The sequence below is a fragment of the Aptenodytes forsteri genome, unplaced genomic scaffold (assembly GCF_000699145.1).
Source record: "Aptenodytes forsteri isolate BGI_AS27 unplaced genomic scaffold, ASM69914v1 Scaffold65, whole genome shotgun sequence".
NCBI classification, from domain to species: Eukaryota; Metazoa; Chordata; class Aves; order Sphenisciformes; family Spheniscidae; genus Aptenodytes; species Aptenodytes forsteri.
Window position 1 is genome coordinate 3089626 of NW_008795127.1, and position 25419 is coordinate 3115044.

Here is a 25419-nt window from a genome sequence, read left to right on the forward strand (position 1 = left end):
TACACGTCTACAGTTGAAACAAAGTATCAGCAAGCATTGTTTCAAAATAAACTGAAGATGTAAGAAAGTCAATATACCTGATTCAATAGAGTACACAATTTCTGCATTTTTTCCTTTGTCTTTATCTAATGCTGTAACCTGGAGTACTGCTGATCCAACAGCTGCCGACTCATACACCAGTCCTTTATAGGAAGAGCTGGTGAACCATGGAGCGTGATCATTGGTGTCACTGACATTAATGATGATTCTAGCATAGTTGCGCTTTACAGGAACATCTTGATCTCGAACCTGAAATAGTTAGCACATTACTAGTAATTAGCACTTATTTCAGTAGTTCATCAAATATTAGTCATAATTCAAGGTTCAATCTGTGCGAGTCACAGAGACAAAAACTGCATACAAATTAAACATACAAATAAATGTTTGAATTAAGGGGACAAATTAAAAAGACATTAAAAAAGATGTTTGTTATTTGACTACAGAATAAATTTTGTGTTTGTTTACCATTATTGTGAGAATATGCTGGTTCATGGTCTCATGATCCAGTTTTTCTGAGGTATAAAGAGAGCCAGTTCCAGGGTCCAGACGAAATTTTTTAAGACTGATGGGATCAGTGCTGCCCTGCATAGTATAAATCAGTTTATTCTTCTCATCTCTGTCTGTGGCACTGACTTGCAGAATTTCTGTCTCTGGTATGGTGTCTTCAGGTATAACAACTTCGTATCTTGAAGCGGAAAACTGAGGCCTGTGATTATTTGTGTCTATAACTTTGATGTACACCTGAAATGATACGACGGGAAGAGGAAAGCATTGATGATATTTGGGAAACAGAGATGAAAAGAGGATATTTCATTAAAAATCAGACCATAATACTGAAATAATGCCACTGCAAGACAAATTTTTTTTCAGGGAAGGGGAGAGATCTAAGAGGAGTAGGGAAGAAGAATCTCACTAAACCCAAATCTGCCTCACCTTCCCCAAAGTCAAACCAGAAATCTGTATGATCAAAAATGCCTTAGCTAAGATATCTTAAAGGGAATGATTTTTGTCTAAAGCAAGATGAAAAAGAATTTCTTAGTAAATTTGAAATAATAAAAAAAAATTTCAATATGGATCCCAGGGTAGGTAAAAATCCTTTTTATTTGTGCAAATTTGGAATTTTAAGCAATGTTTTCCAAGGCAGCGGATGCACTGTACTCCTCCTTGCCCTCACATGGAAACAATCCTCTTTCAGCTCCTTACGTTTCCATGCCTAGACAAGGATGGAAAAGTGGTGGAATTCCCACAAAAGTATATTATTTCAAAGAACCATAGGTATTATTTGCTCTTCTTCAGCAGTGTAGCACAATCTCAGCATAGGTAACTGGTCACCAACACAACTTGTCTGAAGTTACAGTTATATTAACTTCGATGCTTCAAATTGCATTTTCCCACCGAAGTTCAGTTGGGTTCACCTATGTGCTAGGCAGGCAATGCTCTCTTTGTCTGAATAATATTGTTCACTGGAACCACACAAGATCCCTGCACACCGACTTGCCTTTCACAGCATCGAACTCTTGTATAAAAAGGGTAAAACATTGAGCCACCATCCTGTTCCTTCCCCAGTGATAACATCAGATGAGTAACAATAATGCAGAGGACTTGGCAGGTGGACAGCAAAGCTCCAAGAACACATGGCTAAATTCAAGTTCTTTATGTGCTGCACATACAGCCAAGCTTTCAGCCCCCCAAAGGTTAGCTGCTTTGTATGAATTAGTTAAGTGCCATCAACAGGTGTTTAAAATAAGTACTTATGATGTCGTAAGTGGGTTAAATTGCTCTTTGAAGATACTTATTTGCTTTCCATTGATACCTGGTGGAGTCTAGAGATACAATTTAGACAAGGTACCAAACTGCATGCAGTAGAAGTTAGATGAGATGGTGGTAAATAATAAGGAAATGCCATACATTTCACTACAGGAAGAGAAAACTTCCTCAACTTCAACTTTGCAAAGCTAGCATCTTATGTTAAGGAAAAACTGGTGTTAAGTGTATCAACAGGAGTCATGCCAATTCCTAAAATATTTATTTCAGATGCAGGTATATTATCCCAGGTTGCAACTACTACCTAAGCTCCAATACAATGAGTTCTTCCTAATGGCAAAATTTAATACAGGCTGAAAACATTTAAGTAACTTCCAGACACACATTGGCAGTCCTTGGATATACTCTACAAATGCTACCAAGAGTTTAGGAGTCTGTTAGAAGGATTTTATTCTAAGTAGCAACAGAAAGACTTTTGCATCTAAGTAATGAAGTCCTGCACCAACCCTGAAGGCACCACAGGGCAGACTGATTAATGGAAGTGAGAATCTGGGAACACAAAAAGACCTGGGTGTGGAACTTTTGGGATAACCTTGTATTGTAACATAGGAAAGTCCTCCCAAAAACTGGGATATTGCCTGCTCTGCTAGCTGAAATAACTGTCACCAGAAAGACTATTTTCACTGAGAATTTCACTCAGATAATAAAAAAAGAACAGAGAAGCATATAAAAAGGAATATAGGAGCAGAGTTGAAGATGGCAAATATGGAATCTCAAGAGTCAGAAGCCAGATACAGAATAAAAAGCCACACAAGGAATAAAAACAGTTTTAAGTTTATTTGAAACCGCAAAATGACCTATGGGTAAGCAAGATCATCAGGTGCTGCAATAAGCTGCTAAATGGAAACAAATCACCAAGACAAGATGTGAGCCACCCCCAGGTCCTGCCGAACTGCAGGGGGGGGAGAAAAAACCCCCAAAAGATGGCAATCCTTCTAATGTAACACATGCTGTTAATAATACTGACCTCCAGACCACCAGTCAGGGCAGGGAGGGGGGGCACGTGTGTGTATGTGTGCACACTACTGTCCACAGCCACACACACAAGCCTCTAACTTTTTAAGCTGATGTAGTCCTAGGTGTTGCAGGTCAGTGAGCCATAATCCAATATATCGTACATTTAGGGAAATATTCATAAACATAGGTAGTTACTCAGTGTTTGAAACAGTCTGTTAGAAAAAATACAAACTATCCCTGCTTTTAATAGGAAAATGCTGCCTCCCACGATTTATTAGATTTCTCAGAAAACAGAAGAAGTAGAAAATAAACTAATCATTTGGCACATTGATAAAATCCCTTGCAAGATGTTGCTATGGAAACTAAGGAGTTTTTGTCATGGATTAGAAACTGATTAAAGATAGGAAACAAAGAGCTGGAATAAATACTGATTTTTAGTGGGGAGAAAAATTAATGGTAGGTGACCCAGGATTTATATTATATCAAGTTTTTAAATATATTCACTAACAAATTCAACTGGAAAATGAACAGCAAGAATGAAAAGAATATGAAATTAAATATGTGATTTTTTTAGACTGTCATGATTAGAGAGGATATAATAAAGCAACACCAGCACAGTTGGTTTTTTTTTTTTAAATTCTGTGTAAATAAAATACATTTTAATGCATCTTGGAAGAAGAAATACTGTAGGGTCCAATACAGTCACTTACATAGCATTTTAGTAAAAACACCTGCTCGCTGAACACTGGTCCTCAGGAAAATGAAACCAAATGAAGATGGCCAACAAATTTTAAAAAAAATGCAGAAAAACTCAACCCTCAATACAAATGAAACTATACAAATATATTTTGTATGACTAAAAGGTTAAAAGACCATATCCAATTACAACACTTAATTCATGGATACTATGCTTTCAAAATGAACAGTCAGCAATGTTTTTTTCAATTCCCATACACCAAAAGATTAAGTTTAGACTCAGAAAAACAGTAAGTGGAAAGATAAAGTGTCAAATCAACCCTCAATACAAATGAAACTATACAAATATATTTTGTATGACTAAAAGGTTAAAAGACCATATCCAATTACAACACTTAATTCATGGATACTATGCTTTCAAAATGAACAGTCAGCAATGTTTTTTTCAATTCCCATACACCAAAAGATTAAGTTTAGACTCAGAAAAACAGTAAGTGGAAAGATAAAGTGTCAAATTTGATGGATTTAAATCAAAACTGTTACTTAAGTTCATATCTATTTCCCTCCAAATGAGGAAATACAGAAACTTAGGTCAAACCCTCAGGTGGGAGGGAATGCAACTCCAGAGCAACTGCGTTAGATGGCTCTTTGGAGCGGAAGACATGGCCACCTGTGCTGCCGGTACTACACAAAATGAATACAGGAAAACAGCATTTCTAGAATGGAGTACCACAAAAAACTGTGCAAAGTATTAAGTTAAATGCCAGGAATGTAGTGACTTTGAAACCAAGATTGGTACCTGCCAAGACTAACCACATAGCCAATGAACCAGCTTAACTGAGAAGTGATCTGTTGACCATATCGTCAGAAGGACTTAGCATCAACTTCCTCTGGTATTAGCCAGTGAAGCAGTTAAAATGACCTTACCGCTAAACACGTAAGGAGACATCCTCCAAAAATGTACTGTTGGGCTAAGCAGATAAGGAGATAGCTCATCAAAACGTACAGCACTATTAAATATGAATTATTAACAAAAATATTGCTAAGGAATAAACATAATGACTCAGTCACTACGAGTGGCTTGCTCAGGTATTCCATTACTTGTCAACTTACTTGCTCAGGCATGCAGCTTTTTTCCACACTGGTAAACACAACTACAAATACACAATTTGTTCTATTAGTGCAATCATTTTAAATGTACCTAAAATCCAAAGTTTATCTTGGACTCAAGCGAAAGGTGTTTTGTCTACATACTTTAGGATTCATTTCTCACTCACTGATGTTGTTACTTTATGTCCCTCCGCAGATTCTGGCGGACAAGCATAATGTGAGTCAATAGGCACCCTTTTGGTAACTTGGCTAACTGCATGCTGGGCTGCTTTAATAAGGGGAGCAGCAGGCAGGGGGAAAGGAATTATTCCTCTCTATTTGGCGCTCACTGGTGGGACTGTAGATCCACTACAGTTTTGGGCCCTGCAGTCAAGAGAGATCTTGACAAACTGAAACGAACCCAGTGAGGCGCCACTGAAATCAATGGGGATCTAAAAGCTCCCCATCCACTGTGTAGAGGGCGGGCTGCAGGTAAGAGAGCCAGACTCTTCTCAGAGATGCACAGTGAAAGGACAAGAGGTGATGCTCACAAGCTCCAATAAGGGAAACTACAATTAGACATAAGAAAAAATTATTTTTAAGTAGGATTGTTAAACACTAACGTAAAAGCATGTCCAAGGAAGAGGTGTCATGCCCTGTCATCCCAGGCACATAGAACCTGACAAGTCCCTGAACGACTTGATCCAACTTTGCAGTTTGCTATGCTTTGAGCAGGAGTTTTAACTAGATGAACTCCAGGGGCTCCTTCCAACCTAAACTATTAAATAAATGTATTAAGGAAACCCTACTTTCAAGACAGGGATTCTTACTGATGCTAAGTGACAGGTGCTAGATGTGTAATTTCCTTTTAAATGTAAGAGGACCAAATTTTCATGTAAACTGTTAAGGCCTTCAAATTAAACGAAAGGCACCTGATTTTTCATTTGCTGATTCTGTGTGGAGTTTAAGATCTCCTCCTCTTTCCATTCATAATTACATTATAGTTACATTGACATGTTTATAATCATTTTCATAAACAAAAAGTCATATTATCCGAAGATAATATAACTGCATTCCAGTTCTAAAATGTCTCTGTGGAGCAGCGTGGTGATTGCAACCAAAAACGCGCATTTAATCAACGAAGAGTATCTATCCTTCATTCCCAAAGCATAGTATCTATACAAATTTTCATAAAGGAAGATTAAATATTCTGCAATAGCACAGCAATAGGTAAAATGCTGCAATTAGCTTTAAAACATCTGAAATATTACTTCCAGTGAAAAAAATTGATAGACATAGCAATGACTGGAAGTGGCTACACCCAGAAACAGGTTTTCTTTCTTTTTGTTTTCCCCCAAAAAGCAACTCAATAGTTCATATATCGCTACTTACAGCCTGTGAATAACCTTTTCTATCGCAGGCCAAAACATTATAAAACAAAAACACAAGTACATTGATTTGGTTTTTTAATGATATTCCTTCCTAGTGTGACACTAGTCATCTCTAACATCATCTGTCAAACACCACTACTGTAGGCCTGGAATTTGTTTGTCCTTGTTTTGCATCATGCATTTGGCATTTAGATGCATGCGAAATTCTAATAGCCTCCACGCCTACTGCTGCTGTATTTTTCAAAAAAAGCTATTTAACTGAAGTCCTGAAAGAGTCAAATGCTCTACAGATGTTAATGGCCTGAGGCCAGCAAATGCCTTCTAGTTTAAAGTCAGATTCAATACACTGCTTTCACACAATAAGATTTTCGTTTCTTGTCCCCCTCCCTAATGTCTTGAAAATGTCATTTCCTTTTTCAAATTAAACATAAAATTACTTAGTCTGCTGTTAATCAAGGTCTGTTAAATTGTTTACTGTATTTCCAATGTTTACAGCAATTACTTTGTAAGCTAAAAGCTGTGTATGGCATATTGTTGTTCCTAATGTATGCACTCAGTATTCAGAATTTCTTTCACCCGTCACTCCATTTTTACTGTTTATCAGCCCTTCGAAGAATCCAACACCACATCAACACTCAAACGTTAATCATCATTATTTCAGCAGCCATAAATCACACCTTCAACTTTGATTTCAGATCAACATTTTTAATTCCCCTGAAGTTAAGCCTCATCTGAAATGCATATTCTTAACGATAGTCCTGAGGGCTATCATAACAGATCAGTCCGTGGGTGGGCCAGGAGTTATGGGGGAGATAAGAGAATCAGTTAAAATCAGGAGTCTGTTCATGCACCAACAGTTGCAGAGTTTGCACTAATCCATGCTCCTCAATCTATAACGTGAGACTCAAACAGCAACATCGTTAACGTGTGCTTATCTCACAAGCAGGGGAAAAAGGAAGACAATGCAAAGGAAGTCTTTGTGCTCGCTTGTAACAGAAACCACAACCTCTGCTCCTGCCAACTCTAGCTGAGAGAGGAAAGGAAAGACAGCAAAGAAAATCATACAAAAAGCAATCACAGAAATAAGAGACGATAAATTTGAGACTACTATGCCAATTCTTCTGCAGAAGACTGCTGTGGTAAATGTTTATAATGTTCACTCAGCTTTACAAAATCCTAAAATAACAAATTCATTTAAAGAAATTGGACAAAAGCTACACTGTGCACTTCCAAGAAGAACGAAATGAATCGCATAAACCAGAGGAAGAGAAGGGGTGAGGGTTAAAGTATTTTTGTGACCTTCCAATTCTTGGTTGTTCCAGAAGACAAAGCAGATTATGGTTCAACTGTGACAACTCAGGACGCCTGCATAAATTCAGCTATATAAGCAGCAGCACTGGATAGAATATCTGCAGTCATCGAGACCACATATTCAGCCTTTACTAGTCCCCAGGCTACCCCAACACACTCTGCATGGTGGCATTTTTGACTGCATTCTTGGGAGGTGGGGAAGTATGTGTGGAAAGCCTCGTGCTGTCTTTCTGACTTTCCTGGCAAAAGGAATTATCTTTTAGCTGGATTTGGGTTTCTTCTCATTTTTTTCAAACTAATTCATGCCTTCTAGCCAGTATTCTGTAATTGGTAGAAATGAATCTGCTCAGTATTTTTACTACAACTAGGCACTATATTTACAGCAGGATTCTCCAAACCCTTTATGGTGCTTATCAGCACCAGCAGCAATGGCACCACAGCTACGAGAGCAGCAAGTTCTGACTGGGGGACATGTTGTCATGTTTGGAGATTCATGGTCTAGAATATCCCTCACAATTGTCACCATTAAAGGAAAAGGCAGCTCTCAGAAGGAAACGGCTAACCTCACAATCTTCTACTATCGAATTTAGTCTATTTGACCTATCAAGCCTCCAGACATGCAGTCAGCTCAATAAAGATTCTGTTTTAAATCCTAAACATTGACAAGAAACATTCTTCCCTCTGGCCGAAAGGAGGAAGACAACATCTAAGACATTAGAAAAGACAACAGAAAAACATACATACTACACAGAAGTTGAACAACAAGAAATTGCGTTCATAACACAGATTTCCATGTACAGAAAAGACAGCAGCAACCCCCTTATTGCTCTTTGAGCTCCTGAGTGGTAGGTCAATGATAGGGGTAGGCAACACAGACACATCACTGTATCAATCCAACAGTCATCAGTAAATAAATCCTTTCCGTTCTATTTGGAAGAAAAGTGGAGCTCCTCTATGCTCAAGGCTCTATTCACACCAACCTCAGCTAAACCTTACTTCCAAATATATATAGGTTCTGGGCCGGGGGAAGAAACTAGATGAGAAAAGCAGGAGGGATATACATCATAGCCTACTTTACTATGAGTTACTTCCAGTGGTGTCACAAAAGGCATCTGCCTTAAAGTGAACTTACTAGTCCAACTGCAAAGAACTGCCACCACCATGGAGCCTTAGTAGAGAGGTAATCTGAAAAAATTTGGTTTGTGTAAGATTGCTGCTGTTTGGAGAGTGTTTGGCAATCTCTACCTCCACTGAAGCTAAAAGAAAGTACTCAGGAAGATACACAGAGATGTTATCATCTAAACCTTGTTTCTATATGCACACCATGCAGAAGGAGTAGCTCAGTTTCATAAAATGGTAATTGGACATTGTCCAATTTGTCATCCACAGATCTTGGGAGGTGGGAACAAAACCACCTAACAATGGTGGTCTTTTAAATATCAAGTGAAGTAATCATATTATTTGGTGATTTTGGGGGAGTAATTCAGGTAAGAAGTATTAATCCTTTTCTTGTGAGTAAATCATGCATGGAAGGGCTTAGTTTCTGTTTTCATTTACTCAGCTAACGTAGGAACATGATATAACTTAAAAGCTGCTGATTCAGACTATAGCATAGCAACAACAGTCTTCCACCTGGACCGCCAAACAACATGGCTCTACGAATATCAGAATCCACTTCTATTTTAGATAGAGTCCCTAATTTATATAAACCATATTCATTGTCCAGGATGAAAAAAATGGTAAGGAGAAAATGCAACACCCTCCCCAACCCCCAGCTACAAATTCCTTCTTCTGTAAATCCTTCATTAGAAAGTCCATTACCTGAGTGCTGATAGATCTGGTTCCATCTGTTGCCTCTACCGTCAAGTTGTAATTTGATTTCTGTTCTGCATCAAGAGGTCTAGCGACAATGATAGTTCCAGTGCCCTTGTCCACATCAAATCGACTGTCATAGTTGCCACCTTGTTCAGGAAATTGGGAGAAGAAGTAGTTCATAAAACATGGCACTGTTGAATTATTTTCATGTATGATCATGTTCTGTCTTCAGATGCTTAATGAAGGTGGAACTATACACACATATACTTATATATACAGTTATTTTAAACCTTTTGTTTTTTTCTGGTAATGTGATATGCTGCTACTTACAGATATTTAAAACTCATTAGTTTTGGACAAAGCTGATTTGTCTGGCTCATGGGAAGTTAGCAGGTAGATTCTTAGCAAGATTCTCTACTCTTTTTTTAACCAGAATTCAAAGATTCCAAATAGCAAGAAACTGAGAATTACTAGGTGAAATGTGATAGTTTGTTCTGTGCAGAGAGTCAGGCTAATTAGTGAAAAATATACTTTTTATCAAAATAAATTAAAATCCCAAATCAGAAATACTGTCAAATTTGTGCCCTTTGGATCAGAGTACAAATTACTATACTCATATATGACTGTAGTTGAAAAAGCTACAGTACCTCCAAAGGATTCTCATCTCTATGCTGAGTATCTAAAAAACTCACTATCTAACTCCTAGTGAGATAAGCAGGACTCAGATGAGTGCTAAATGTTTAAATGCCCAATGTTTAAATACGGCCAAGATCCTTTTCTGAAGCAAATTATCTTAACTTCCCTTGTGAAACTTTCAAATTATCCTTTGAAATATAGTTAAATAACCGTGTAGACCAATAGCTACACTTAGTCATTTAAACATTTAATTGATGATGATCATCATGCTACCCCGAGCAGACTGTCATGAGAATACAATGTCCACTAAGTCCAAATATCGTTAGCAATGATAAATACTGCCATTTGACTACAATTCCTTTAGGCCTCTCAATAAACTGCCTAAAATGGAGGAATCAATTTTTATTGCCAGTCAAGCCAGTGCTAGATATGGCAAACCAATTTTTCCTAATTATGTGCATGTGTTTTTCTAATTATATTTTACAAGGATAGCATTCAGGTATGAGTGCTTTTTTTTTTTTTTAAATGAGTTTTTAAATGCTCTGTTTTGTAAATCACTGAATGCCTTTTATGAAAAGCCAAGGCTACAACTGAGACGGTGAAGTTCCAAAGGTTGCAAATTTATACTTAATCCAAGAAAGAACAGTAAATACTGAAATGGGCCCCCATTCACATGTAAAAAGGATTTCACCTTCAGAAGGTTCCATTGCATGACAGACATATCAGTTTAGGAAAGATGGGCTGGATTCTGCTTCACTGGATTTAAGATATTTGATGATGACAAAGATAATGTAATTTTTCTAGTTTCACTGAAAGCCAACTCCTCTTACTGGTCCAGCAGCAGTTTCTGAATCACATGAATGGATATAAACTGGACAGCATGAAAGGCAGCAGCCTTTTTTTTTTTTAACAGGTGTACATGAATTTTTTTCATGGGCTTTGTGCAAGATGTCCGCTTCAGAAAGTGAGTCTCTAACTTTTCTTTTATAGCTGCAATGCGATACCATTTTCTCAGATGGCTAGGAGAGAATTTAGTGTCTCAATGAAGTCATCTCCATTTTAAGGGAAGAGTAGGGTGAATGGGTATGAATCTGTTCATTCAGTTTCTCTGATACAAGGACAAGCTCTCTAACCAACTTTTTTTTCTTCCTTATCAAGGAAATCACAAAGGCCTTGCCTCATTTTTGTAGTAGTGGTGATACCTGGTAATCCACTGAAGCAGAACTCAACCCAAACTTCTGCATCTGGTACACTGAAAGTGTAACAGCAACAGTTTTGGCCAAAGCCAAAACTGGATGCTCTGAATTGATGCTGTATAAATGTAATGATGACAAAACAAAACAAAAACGAACCTGTCACAAATGCAACTGTGAGCACTTTGATTTCCGAAGGGTTAATAAAATAAATATTTTATAAATGTACGCTTTCATTTCAGATCTCATAATCTGGTAATAAATTATGTGATCTCAGCAGATACCTTCTGCTGTACAGTTCAGGTCACAAGCCATCTGAAAGATGTAAAATACTTCACTAGCAAGCTTGTCTCCTGGCTCAGCCAAAAAGAAAGAAAGCATGGAAAGCAAGCACAGAACACAAAGGAAAGCTGTCAATCAAATTAATTCATGCTATTAGAAACAGTAAAAGAGGGCAGTAAAGTGACCACCTGTTAGAGTAGCTGATAACTTCACAACATGATCACATATCAAACTTTCCAAAACACTTTTACTAAGAAAACAGTCAAAGTAAAATGGTTTATTTCACAGCGTATGGATAAATTCTGCTCTTTCGCCTTGGAGTTTTCTGTATAGGTCTTTCTAAGAATAGCAGGAAAAGATCATCTATTTTCTGCTTTAAGCTTACAATAAAAATTATGTAAATGTCCAAACTGTGCTGCATGCTTAGAAGGAGCAAATCAAAATAACACTATCATCAGAATTCTATTCAGATGTACACACTGTTCAGAGTGCACAGCAGTTGAAGCAAACTAAAAAGAACAATAGAAAATACATCCCCAATCGAATTAACAAATTCTGCTAATTAACAGGAAATGCCATTGCTGTACTCTGTGGAAACGGTCAAGACCTCTGAGGCCTCTTCTATCTAGTCTTTCTTCTCCATGAACCACTCACCTTTTTCTGACAACATCCCTTTCTTAACCTGTCCTTTAATGGACTCTTTTTGGTCTACAGACGTTTCTGTTTACTGTTAACTGGATAACCCTGTTTGAATTGGAGCACATGGAACCTTTTCCTCTCTCCTGCTCATTTAAGTTATTTTTGTATTTTTTGGTTTTCTACTCTCATATCTATGTGTGTGTATGTTTGGGAGAACAGTAAAAGAGCAGCCTCAGTTCCAAAATACCTCTAATGCAGAGAGCTTTGCACCTATGAGAATGCAAGGAGGCATCTTGACCTCTTTACTCCCTCTACACGGTTGTACAGATCTCTAACCCCTCAGTTTGTCTAAATGCAAACACTTTTTATTCAACTATGATCTATTTGGACAGGAACTCTTTTTTTTTTCCCCAGAATACATTAGAAAGATCCATTAAAAAAAAAAATCTATGAATGATTATCAATATCATCACAGCTTGTTCACGCATGAAGCATGCATTTAGGGAAGAGTTGTGTTTGTTCTCGGTACTCGCAATTTTTCTGAGAACACCCTCAAGTATTTGGCAGTTATACGTTCCTGCTTCATGTATCAGTTTTACAAACTTTGTTTTTAACTGTTGCTGTTCTCAGAATCCCTTAGGAAATACATACCATCAAAACAGACCTTAAAAATAATTGAATTTTTAAGAAATAATTCAAAAAATGCTCTCCCCGACAACTTAACACCATAATTGTGGCTAAAATTTTCAGCAGTAACCGAGGTGAAAAAGATCCTTCTCTCTCTTGTGAATGTGGTGGAAAAATCCCAATCTGATAGGGCTATCTTAAGACCAGAAACAGTTCACTACAAGATACCTCTCCTGAAACACGGCTGTGCTATTCTCCTTGATTCTGAAGCACGTAACACAGGACAGAACTTGTTTTTAGTATCAGCTATACAGTGAACACTCTGTGTATTCCTGGTGCTCATAGGTCTAGTGAGTAAGTCTAAAATTAAAAAGTACTATTCATTTTGTCACCACAGCGTCAACGTATAGTCATATTACCGATTAGAATTCTCCTGTCAATGGTAGAGGCTAAGGTATGATATAGTAGTAAGAATATGTACAGGAAGAAGTTTGCTGGGGTTAGGAACATTGCAAGCTTTCCTTTTAGTACTGAATCAAGGGACAGCAAACTGAGAAGCAGCCCAGAGGACAAGAAATCAATGTGAACAGTATAATCTCTCTTTGGGTGTACTATCCCAATTTGCAGAAAACTGGCATTTTATTTCTTTCCCTATCCTACAGTCTATGAGACTGATTTGATTAGTCTTAATTTCACTGACGCAATATTCATAAGTCATTTCCAAAACTGCAACACAGCAGGTATTTTGCAATGTAATTTTAATCTTTGATATATAGTGGCATTGATAAAAATTTAAGTCATTTTGATTTATAATGAAATAAGGGAAAAAATAGGTATCTACAGCTAAAGAATGCCAAAACCTTGCATTATTTAGAAGAGCGATTACAAAACCAAGCTGCAATGAGCCCTCCAGTATCTCAGACTCCATGCATTTGTTTCTATTAATAAAAGCCCTTAAGGCATCCTTACCCGTTATGTCAAACCAAAGTGGTGTTCCAAGAGGTTCAACAGCTATTACGCCAATCATGTGAGCAACTGGGTCACTTTCCATCACCGTAAAAGAAAAAAATGCTTCCTCAAAATAAATGGGCTCTGTGGGTGGGACGGGCTTTGGAATCCATTCTATGTGAAGCCGTGTAGTTGATGATTTTTGTGGACGACCATTATCTACAGCTTTAATCTGTGAAACAGATACATCTTTTAGGCTACAGGATCACATAAATCATTATGTCACATAAATGGAAAAGTAGTAATAAGCTCCAAGCATGTTTGCTTGTGCGAGATATATCCAAAAAGGTTAAGTGTCTCTCAGAGTGCCACTTGCCCTTCATTATCTGGGCAGCAAACGGAGAAAAAGTATGCAGCACCTGATAGCAGCACAAACTGTTACCATAAATTAACTTTTATTTTGCTTTCTTCCTGAAAGAGAGTCAAACTAATCGTTTATGTTCCCTCATCACGTTCATTATCTGTCAAGTTCTGGAAAAGAACAGTCACTTCTTGAATCACTTCCTCAATACAAACATCTGAAATCATCCTTTAAAAAAAAAACAAAAACCAACCAAAACAAACAAATCCGCAAAACAATACTACTGGATTTTTTGAAGCTTTCTTCCTTCAGATACTGCAGTCACTCATCTGCCAGCTACTGAATAAGAAGTGATGAGAATACAGATAAAGGAACATTTCACTTATTCATGATATACAAGATTTTGACTCACTGAAAGGATATCATAGTCCCTTGCTGCAGAAAATTTCTTTGATGAAACCACTCCGGTTTTCGGTTCAATGAAGAATTTGCCATGTTCATCGCCATCTTCAATGCTGTAAGAGATCTCTGCATTGGGGCCTTCATCTTTATCTGCAGCAATAACTCGATAGATTGGCTCTCTCCTAGCAGTTCTCTCTCGTTCTGGCTTACCACGCTCCGGAAGCCGGATTTTGTAGAACTTTTGCAAGAACTGAGGCTTATTGTCATTCTCATCTAAGACCTTCACAATCACCCGTGCAATTGTTGATTTTGCAGGAATACCGTTGTCTGTTACCGTTACCTGTTTTTATTAAAAAGGATATGGTTAGCGCTAAATTCAAACACGGTCTTTCCAACAATTCTCTTTTTAAATCAGATTTTCCTACAACTGCCTTTCACAACTGTAAAGTAATTCCCTAACTTCAGTTATTTAAGGACCATTGTGTAAAGCTATTTGGTGAATTACAAAAGGCACTACAAAAGTTTATTCAGCTACTATCTTAACATTTTAACACTTGATGTATGGCACGCTGGAGTCGATATATATTAAATCTCTTTCACTATTTTGCAGCATTGTAACTGAAATATTAACTTGAGTACAGGAACAGCACACAAGTATAGTATCTCTGGTAACAGCTTCACTGTACTAATATCTTAATATACTTTCAGCCTAGTGTTTCCTTGCAACTTTTCAATTTATTGATTTGATTTTACACCTCAAAAGATGCAATTCATAAGAATATAAGTTTCAGAATTTGACAGGCCTATGCACTAAAAATCCCCTGTATTTTAAGACATAAAATCACTATCTTGTTTGAAAGAAGCTTAAAAAAATTGCTTTTTCAGGAAGACACACAATCTATTTCCATGGACTAAATGAAATGGGAAATTAAACCAAGTCTGCTCTTCCAGCAATAGTAAAAATTTCTACTAAAAAGCCAGGAAATGAGTACGGAATCTTCTACAATATTAATTCTAGGACTGATCTGATGTTATTGGCATGGGTAGTGAACAAAAATATAATAAAAGTAAGAGTTATGTTAATTTGAAGTCAGAAAACAAGAGAAAAAAATCCTCATTTACTGGAAAAGGATCCAACTGATGGAAAAAACTTGGTTCATTTATAGGAATCTTACCTATTTAATCCCTTATCGGTTAATAAGAGGTTTAATATGAGCATATGTAAATTACTTTAGCATCTATTTCAAAGAAGAAAAGGATAGGGGGCTTATATTCCTGCTTTCTGGAAGAGCTCGCTTATAGTAGAAGAGTTACAGAATCAGGCCCATCATTTTCTGGCTGCACCTTGCCATCCACATAAAAGCTAATGGGCTCAGACAGACACCAGGCATTTTCAAGGGAGAGTTTAGCTCCTATTACATAAAGCATTTAAAACAAATAAAAATTCTTCACTGATAACAGTATTACCCGACCTCTAGCAGTTTGGCTAAATCTCAGTTTCAGAAGGGGATGTTTTCACAAAAAGTGGTATTAAAGACGCAAGGAATAATGATGGGTAAAGGCATTTTTTCTTTGTCAATCTTTCATGTCCTTTTCCTTACTTTCTCTTTGCTGTTGGGTTGGTTTTGGTTTTAGCTGTAGAATTTTAATCCGTGTGTCTCTCATTTCAAGAACAATTTCATGACCTGGTGCAGCACTCTTCCTCAGCCTTTCTCTATGGTCTCCCTTTCATTTTCTTTTTCTCACTCTTTTTTCTCCTTTAAAATCATCTTCCTTGACTTAATTTACCTTCCTTATTATTACACAGAAACACACAGGGATGTCTGAGGGTCACCTATGCCAGCTCTGCTGTAATTAGAGGAAATTGACAAATATATGCTCATCTAATTGTACCGGATACTTGTCAAAGCTGTAGAGGAATGCAAAAAAAAATTAAAAAAAAAAATTAAACACTCAATGTTTCTAACAAATTCTATGGGCAATGTGTTGCACACTGCAGTTTCATTTTGGTTTTGAGTTTGCAAGGAAGATGAAAGTCTTTGCTGGGAGGAAGCTCTGTATAGAAGTCAGTCGCTACAGTAGCACTGGGAAAACATGACAGGAAAGATACATGGTTGGACTCGATGATCTTAAAGCTCTTTTCCAGCCTAAATGATTCTATGATTCTAAGATCAGTGCTGTGGAGGGTGTTAAACAAAACCAACACCCCTTAACCCAAACAAAAAACCCTACACACCACTGATATAGGATATTCCAGTTCCAACAAGTCCACCCCAATTTGGGGAGAACAAGTGTTTTCCTTCAAGAATGTGGGTGGTGAATTCCTTCACTGGTTCTTAGGATGCCCTGGGAAATCTGACTATGGAAAAACATAAGGATTCAAGGATTACATGGATACAAAGTAATGAAATGAATGCTAATGGAAGACTAGAACTGATGAAAAAATGAATTTACATTGACATGAATGAGGACACAATCAGGTATTCTTTTTTTTGCCCTTTCTCATCTATTTTAGGAAAAAAAAAATGGAAATACAAATGAAATGTGGTATAACTTGCAAGCATGAAGGAAATGAAAAAGCATGATTAAAGTGACTGACCACGACAAAACACAAGAAATGCAACATGAAATGCAAATATACATGCTCATCTCTAACAGATGATAGGTTTTCCACATATATGAATATCTGTTCCCTTTAGTACTTGTAATGGAACACCACCACATATCTTTCAGTTTGCAAAAAAACCCAAAAAACCAAAAACACATCCCAAAAGAGGAAATTCCAAGGGGTACCGAATGACTTGTCCGTTAACATAAAATTAGCATTGCCCTGAGCCAAGCAGGACAAAATGGCAAATTTGAGGAAAATCTAGTTTGATTTGAATGCAGCATCAGTTTTGAAGGCATTACTGACACAACAAACAGAATACTAAGATATGAGAGAACATGAAGCTAACCTAAAATAATGGCATAAAAAAAGTGCCAACTGGCACTCAGAAAATAGTTACAAGTTGGGAATAAAAGAATGGGGCATATTAATTATAATTATGTAAGCAGGAGTGCAATCAAGGATCAAATTTAATAGCAAACAAGGAATAAACCCACCAACCCATCTGGTCAACATTTCAATGCTCAATTAATTAGCCAGATGCTCAGCACTTGGCTCCTAATATTGCCCACCATTCTGTGCATTTCTGGGTTTCTTTCCAACCTATTTTCAAAGGTGTCAACATAAAACTAACAAATGAGAAAACTGCTACTTTGGGCCGTGCTGCCTGTCATTCTTGCTCTGTAGTTAAGAGTTCTTCCGCTGGATACTTCGCAGACTTTTATTTAAAACTTTAACCACCAGCTGGGATTCAAAATGAAGGAAGAATGAAGAATTATAAATGATACCAGCACATAATAACCAATATTTCAAACTAAAGAGCAATCGGCTTAATCTGCTATCTTTATAGAAAACACTGAAACCAGGAGGATTTACATACCATTGTGTGATACTGTAACCTTAAAAAAAAAAACAAACCTGAGTTCTGTACATGTTATCTTGTAATAACTTATGTTAAATTAGCAGGCATGACTGCTAGCAGACAACTGCCCATAACACTACACTGCTAGTGTGATCTCTGGCATGTTTTGGCCCAGCACGAGTGGCGCACTCCCACACATTGCCTAGCTGCAGCCTGAGAATTCACACAATTCAGGCACCGTTCTCAACAGGCAACTTGGGCATGGCCACCCTGTTCCAGGGATAAGATATAAGAAATCAAAGCCATACTGTGTCAGGTGGCTTCAGGGTCAGAGAACGATCCACAGCTCCCTTTATTTACTGTATAAATCTAATACAAAAGCTAGCACAATATGCATAGGAGTAAAAGTTATGGGATACCAATTTTACAACCAATATACATAGCAGTGGTCAAGAAATAAGATATAACTGACATGAAGTGCTTTGGGAAACTGACACAAGCAGACTTAAGGAGGTGATTTAAAAAGAGAATAAGATAGTGACTTTACAATTTACAGGAATAACGTATCTAGTACTGAACCAGATTTGCCAATTAATTAACTTTGCTATTACTACTACTAGAAACACACTGCAGAGGAAATTCTACCCTATTGCTACTTATGTGCAAAGAGTTCTTTCCAAAGCTGATACAGAAATTAAAATAATGATAAAAATATGGTCCAACAGCTGCATTAATCCAGCTTGCAATGCACCAAAGGGATAGAAAAGGGCCAGGAAGACTGCATGTACACTGAAGTTCTGCAAAAGGATAGTTTGTGCTATCAAGGAATACCATTCACCTCCAAGTCTATGCAGTCCTCGCATTGCTATTAGAAAACCTTTCTACAGATTTCACAAGTTTTGAGTTAAGTCCAGATTTCCTTCTCTGGCTTTAAGGTTTGTTTTGCCAACCCACATGCATTCCTTTGTCTATCATCCAGAAGGAGGGGCACACTAAAGGTTCCAGATAAATCTTAATATGCAAGTATCACTGTCAATATTAAGTCTTCATTGCAGGTGAAGTACAATGCTGCCACACTGCATGACAACACTGTGAAACTGGAAGACTCCCAGTTGTCTACGTGTTTTTCTTTCATGTTGGCTGACAGAGAATGAGAATAGCTATTACATAAATTCCAGGTGATCGATTAAATGTAGCTAAATAAAAGAATTATGTCATGAATTTCATATTCTTGGACTCTGAATTTTTAATGCATATTTTGCAAATCAACTACTTATGTGATCGATCAGTATGTTATGCAGAAAAAAGGTCTACTCACGATCTGTTTGTATTCTCAATGTTAAAAAAAGATTCTACATTTCTTTTTCAGAGGTCTATCTTCAGCAAAAGACAGGCTGAAAGCTATTCCAATAATTACACAGGAAGAAGAAAAAAAAAGAATCACACTTCTCCTTTTAACAATCACGCTTTTGTATTGTTTGAAAGAAAATCTTGGTTTACAGATATAAAAACAAAAAATTGCCTTCTTTGCATATCTTAACTCTTCTTTAAAAAAAAAAAGTTTTTATAAGATATGTAGTTTTGTGCATTGCAATATAATGAACATAGAAGTAAATTACTTCTGAAATCCAGTTCTCTAAATTCTTCATATAGGAATCAAGTATGGTAAACTTAATTCTGTAAAAGAGCAATGAACTTACAATCACTGTTTTTCAGAGAACTAAAGAAATTATTTACCTCCAGTATGTGCTCTCCCTGCTGCTCTCGATCTAGTCTTCTAGATGTGGTTGTAATTAGACCTGTAAATGTAAAAGAATAATTCATCAGATCCTTCAAGAAAATAATCTGAATGGTTAGGTTAAACCAGTAGTTACCGATATACCTGATCTCAATTTCTTCTTAGGTGGTCTCTTCTATTTTTCATTAAAGGAAGGGGTTAGGGGTTTCCAATCCTTAAGGGCCATGAAAATACTCTTTGCAATCTGAAAGCTAAGCTGTTGTAGCCCTTAAGACAGACACAGTTCAATTTTCCAACATATCTGTGCATGTCATGCTTCTGACAGGAGTAACGTATGTAATTCTCTCACATGAAGTCTTGTCTTCAGAGGGTGTTCATACGCCTTATTCAAAGGGTGCTTGCCACACATTATTTGAATAATTACCAATCTCTTCAGGAGAAACATCTGTTTGTATTTTTAGTGATAACAACAGAAAAAGGATGACCTGAAGAGATGCATTAATGGTGGAAACAAGAACAATTTGTGTGTGTTGGCTTGACTTGCAATGACAAGGAGTCAAACAGTTGCTGTTGGCAATAGCAGAGAATGAAGACAAGTTTTTGATACATGATGTTAGATTTTGTTGCAAGAGTTTGATACACCTTTGATGCAAGATTAGGAAGGCATGATGAGTTTTGCTTTACATGAAAAAAGTCGAAGAGTAAGAAGTGACAAAAAGAGAGTGAAATCTAAATACAAAAGGATCTTATTTGAATTAATTCTCCCTAACAGTAAGTTCAAAGTTTTAACTACTGAGTTTCATGAAAAGTAAGCTCAGTCAACTCTCAATTATAGTTGAATGGCTTGCTATGGTGTGGGTTAACCGTGCCATGGATGCAGACACAAGAGATGACTCAGTTTCTTTGCTGCACAAAAGCCATTAACCTGTTTGCAGGTACAAGTTGGGCCCACAAACACTGTCGCTGTGTTCACATGGCACTGAGCCTGTGCTAGTAAATCCTGCTAGACTCAACGTGGCTTTTCACAGAGCAAACACCAAGATTTGGATTCGCCCAACCCAAGCCACTACTGGACAAAGCATCCCATATTCTCTGTAGCAGGAATCCAGCATATGCTAGATACAGAAGACGCTGCAATGTCATGAGACCTTTTACCCAACTATCCCAGCTTTTTACAGTGACTGCCATCTTGATCCTTAATTGTCAAACTGAAAAACAGGGAAGCAATTACCCAATTAAGGACAAAATAGAGATCAAAATACAGGTGGCATACTTCATGTTCCTTTTTCTAACTATAGCATAAGCTTTTTATTAATAAGACCTCTTATAAGCAAAATTAAAATCCATTTATAAAGTTTTCAAGGTTGATCTGCTACAACAAAAAAAAGCCTTCAATTTTGTCTCACAGCTGATAAAAAATAGAGCGTGTAAGTAAGAAGAGAAATAAAGGTTTCAATTTCACTTAAAAAAGAAAGGCCAATAGAAACAGAATTGTATACCACCAGTGCATAGCTACTCAATGCTCCTGTCAAAATAGAGTTGTAGTCTATATATACCAACAAAATAGACAGCCCGTACTAAATAGTATGAACATAAACCTATATAAGGCAATATTACAGCTGTCAAATGTTCAAACAACTGTTCTTCGAAAAACAGATAGTGCAAATAATGGCTGGTTCAATTATGGTCAAATCTACCCTTGTTTTTCCAGCAATTTGGTTTGCCATTGTATCAAATCCATTATATACACCTAGTATTCTAGACAAAGATCTATCATCTTCTCCTACTTTATCTTTTTATGCTTTTACAACACATAGAAGATATGTTATTGTTAGGATACATCTTAGTGGTATTATGAAATAATTGCCCTTAATTACAAAGAAAATAGGAATGAAAATTAAAAAAAAACAAGGAAAAAATGTTGCATTAGTACTGTAAATTTGGGGGGGGGGGGGGGGAAAGAGAAAAAAAAAAAGGATGTGACAACTCTGTATTAACCTCCTTGAGTTAATACCTTCCCATAGAGATTGCAGAGCTGTGAACAATGACAACTGAAAATATTTATCGTCACATATTCTAAACAAAGCTTTCTCCTAATTTCCTGGCTGAGGCTGGTCAAGCCACACCTCTTCTTTTCACAGGCTCTGTGGGGAACAGCACAGAACTGTTAATTGGAGAGGAACAAATGGCAGAGCAGATGCCTCATCTGCTTCCCTCCAGCAAAGGGACTTGTAGGTGACTTCAAGAAACACAAGCTCTCCATAACACCGCTTTCTATTGAGTATCTCTGGAGGAAGCCAGCACAAGCCCTCCCATGAAGCATTAATCCCCTGAGACTCACCACAGTTGCAAGGGGAAAGGGTAAATTTCAGCATAGCCACTAAAGGAGTTGGCTGTTGAATAGCTGTGTTGAGGATGGGGAGGATCTCAAAAAGCACAGGGAGAATAAAGTAATTCCAGCAGAAATATCTCATTATGCTTGCATTTCTCTGAATATTCAATATTCAGTCTACACCCTCTGACAATATTAGATTCCATCTCTCACAGCAGCAGCAAATCGAGAATTGCTAACACGAGAGCAGAAAGATGGCACCTTCAACAGTTTCCTATCCACTTTTCCCCCAGCAAGAGCCATTAAGACTGGAGTCACTGCTAATAAATGCCAACTAATACTTTGGGGGAAAAAAAAACCCAAACCCTCTTTTGCTGCAAGCACTCCAGACAGAATTCTATCATGTACCCCTACTCTACATGCTACAGTTTGTTAAAGAAAGTCTAATTCCAGATATAATTTCTGATAATGAAGCTGGTCAATACAACTCAAGGGGGTAAGCAGAAAAATATCCAGTAAGAACAAAATATATATGCTTTCATCTGTTAAAACTTCCAGTCTTTTCAACCAAGCACGCCACACTTCTGTTAAAACACTTCAGACCAATAACAGAAGGGTTTAGTCTTCACCATATATATCCTGTATATTCAGCAGAAACTAATGCCAACAAAGGAAATGTAACACTTCTGGATTTAGAATCACATACACATGCATGACATTCTTTTTATTTAACTCTTTACTGCTAGCCACTTTCCTAACTGAAAACTTCGCTTCAGTGAAGTGTTTCACTACAGCTTAAAACTGTAAAAGCTTTGATTACGGCAATCACTAAGTTCTTCCATTTTTTCCAAGTTGTTGTATATTATAAAATGCTTAATGCTGCACTGACAGATTTCATCAGCTGTTGAAGAGCTTTTCTGAATTAAGGCCGTGATAGTAAGGTCGAGTGTTCCTATGCAGTGTGGCTTTTGTGACTGCCCATTAAGATGGTTGGGGAGAATCTTTGGACCTAATATAAGTCAGCTCCCTGCAACAAGAGTAATCACTCTGCTCTTTCTACTGAAAACAAAAGTTCTCAAACTTTTTACATTGAGCTCCCTCTCCTTTCTGTAACAGCTTGGAGATCTCCTTGCTGTACCCCTCCCTCTACACAAATAAATGAATAACCACACCTTTGCATACACCACATCCCCACAGAAGTGACAAGCAAAAGATGATTTCAATTAATCTCTGAAGAAGTCTGTAACATAATCAGTTTTGAAATCCTCATTATGAGGTGGGTAGAATCTGTTCACTGCTGAATGAGAGAAATGACCGCGTGTGTGAGAAACAGATCACTGTGACAAAGCATCCATTTTCGAAGCAAAACTGACTCACAGAGCATCGTTTTGCAGTCACATTTTCCTGTTTTCCTTCTGCCTCCTCTTATCACACCCCACCCCCCAGCCCCCCAAAAAACCAACAGGAACAATAAGCTCCAGTAATTCACATCACTGACTATTATTCCACCAGGAAATCAGTGCACACTATGGCAAGATGGGTCAAGCATCCTTGGGAAAACACAAGTTTATAACAAACATTTCTAAGATAATGATGGGCAAATAGTATCTCTAGTGAATTGGTGCAGTTTTTCTACTTAGTAATGTTTCAAAACGCACCTCATCAGAAACATTTTCATAACAGCAGCTTAATAATTTAGAGAGACTTTGGATAAACCACAGCTGTTGTGCCTCACTAGCTGGAGAGGTACTATAATGAACTGAAACTCACTGTAAACATCCATAACAAAAGACAAAACAAAAAACCCACACCAGGTAACAGATACAATTGTTCTCCCTTCCTTCCTCCTTTGAGTTTACATTCTGGGGATATCTGCTGTCTATTTGAGGTCTCCTGAAAAATAAAAATAATTACAACTGTATTCAAATAAAATTTACTTCATATTTCTATTTTAAACAGTATTAAAATAAACAGACAAAAATGCAACTACAGCATTCAATTATGTAAATATAAAAAAAACCGCTACATTTGGAACAGAAAATAGCACAAGGGACCTGACATTAGCAGGAATTTATTTTATCCCATATGAGCTTTTATCTCAGTGCCCAGTTACATCACCTTACCTCTGTATCTGAAAAATAGCACATCAACAACAACTTCCATTCAATGCTGAAATGGCAATCTTTAAAAAAAATGTAGAACATTAGGTGGGCACAGTGTTAAGAATGTTAATATTAATTCCGTGCTATTAGCTATCTTTACGGCATGGATGATCTCAGTGATGAAAGAAGTAGCATCAGAAAGTGGTCTTTGCAAGGGGAGGAGGAAGGCTCAAAATTTTTGTCTTGCTGTGTATACACCATGCATTCCCTACTACAGGCACACCTACAAACACATGCATTTGTGCTTTCACATACACAGACTACCCAATTGCACATTCAGCTTGAGATGATGAAGGTTCTGGAGCTGGGTGGGAGTTTGGCTGTTAGCCAGGGCTAACCCACCACGATCCAAGAGACTAAAGCAGATGCCAAGTCTACTAAGCTGCCCTCAATGAGTTTGAATTGATAGGCTTGATTTGAATGTAGTATAACACTATTTGAATTGTAGTGTATGAAAAGAAATACAGTTCCTCTGATCTTTGAATGCATTGGCACTGAAGGTTTAAGGAAATATGGAAAGCAGCTACAACATTTTTTATCACCAATTTCAACAGATACAAGACACTGGAATTAAATATAAGGGAGGTCACATTTTGTTGATGACATTTTTGTCTTCTGTGTCGAACGCAAACCACAACCAGTCAGCAGAAATGGTTTCTCTAGACTGCATTAGTGCAACTCAATCAGTTTAAAGCTTTAGAACAGTTTACTTATAACTTATTATTATTTAAGCTCTCGTTCCCCCACTTCAACCTCAAAAATGACAAATTACTAATGAATATTAAAAACAATTATCTTGGTATTTTCTTTACAAGAACTTAATATATAAATCAGTGTAAGAGTTAAAGGAAGTACAGATTTTAAATTCACATGTGGCTGTAATGATAATCTGGTTTGACTACTGCATAACACAACCCTAAAGCACTGGGCAAATTACAGCATATATTCTGTAAGTCGAAGACCAATTATGTCTCTTCAAGTGATAAAGACGCTGTCGCACCTCAAAGCAGGATTTCCTACTAATCATTCTCATTTAAGAAATAGTGTATTATATCCAAGTGAAGACAGCTTTCCCTTCTAGACAGAGGAATATATCTTTCTTTTGTCTGATAGACTAAGAAGTCCACTGGAATCAGCAGATTCCTCCTCATGAAAGTATTCAGTGTGATCAAGTCAAGTCTTCGACTTCTCTGATAATACAGTGAGCGTCAAGTCTCACTGTCAGGAACATCTCTTACGACATTTTTTTAAACTGCTTCCAATATCTCAACACTTTCTGAAATACTGACAAAATGACTGATGAGCACAATAATCCATGATTGTTTCATCACTGCCACAGAAAGATGACTATTTTTTTCAGTCTTCTTTCTTTCAACTGATTTCAAGTTAACTATGATTTACACTTAACTTACTCTACAATCAGTGACCATCAGAAAAGGCCCGTATTTCGTTTCTAAAGATGTTCAGATACACTTTTTGGCAAGACTGTAGTCAAATCTTGTCTTCT

At 37.1% G+C, this 25419-nt stretch overlaps 1 protein-coding gene across 4 annotated transcripts in view; it reads right to left on the reverse strand.

Annotated features, from left to right (window-relative positions):
* The window catches only part of FAT1 (FAT atypical cadherin 1), a 104622-nt gene that overhangs the window by 34699 nt on the left and 44504 nt on the right, over positions 1–25419 (reverse strand). For all 4 annotated transcript variants that reach the window (XM_009277386.1, XM_009277384.1, XM_019471578.1 and 1 more), the window contains exons 3-8: positions 19418–19479; positions 14221–14550; positions 13469–13679; positions 9129–9268; positions 505–780; positions 78–288 (exon numbers count right to left, since the gene is read on the reverse strand). In XM_009277386.1, the coding sequence (XP_009275661.1) occupies positions 78–288; positions 505–780; positions 9129–9268; positions 13469–13679; positions 14221–14550; positions 19418–19479 (1230 nt within the window). The remainder of the gene's footprint in view (positions 1–77; positions 289–504; positions 781–9128; positions 9269–13468; positions 13680–14220; positions 14551–19417; positions 19480–25419) is intronic.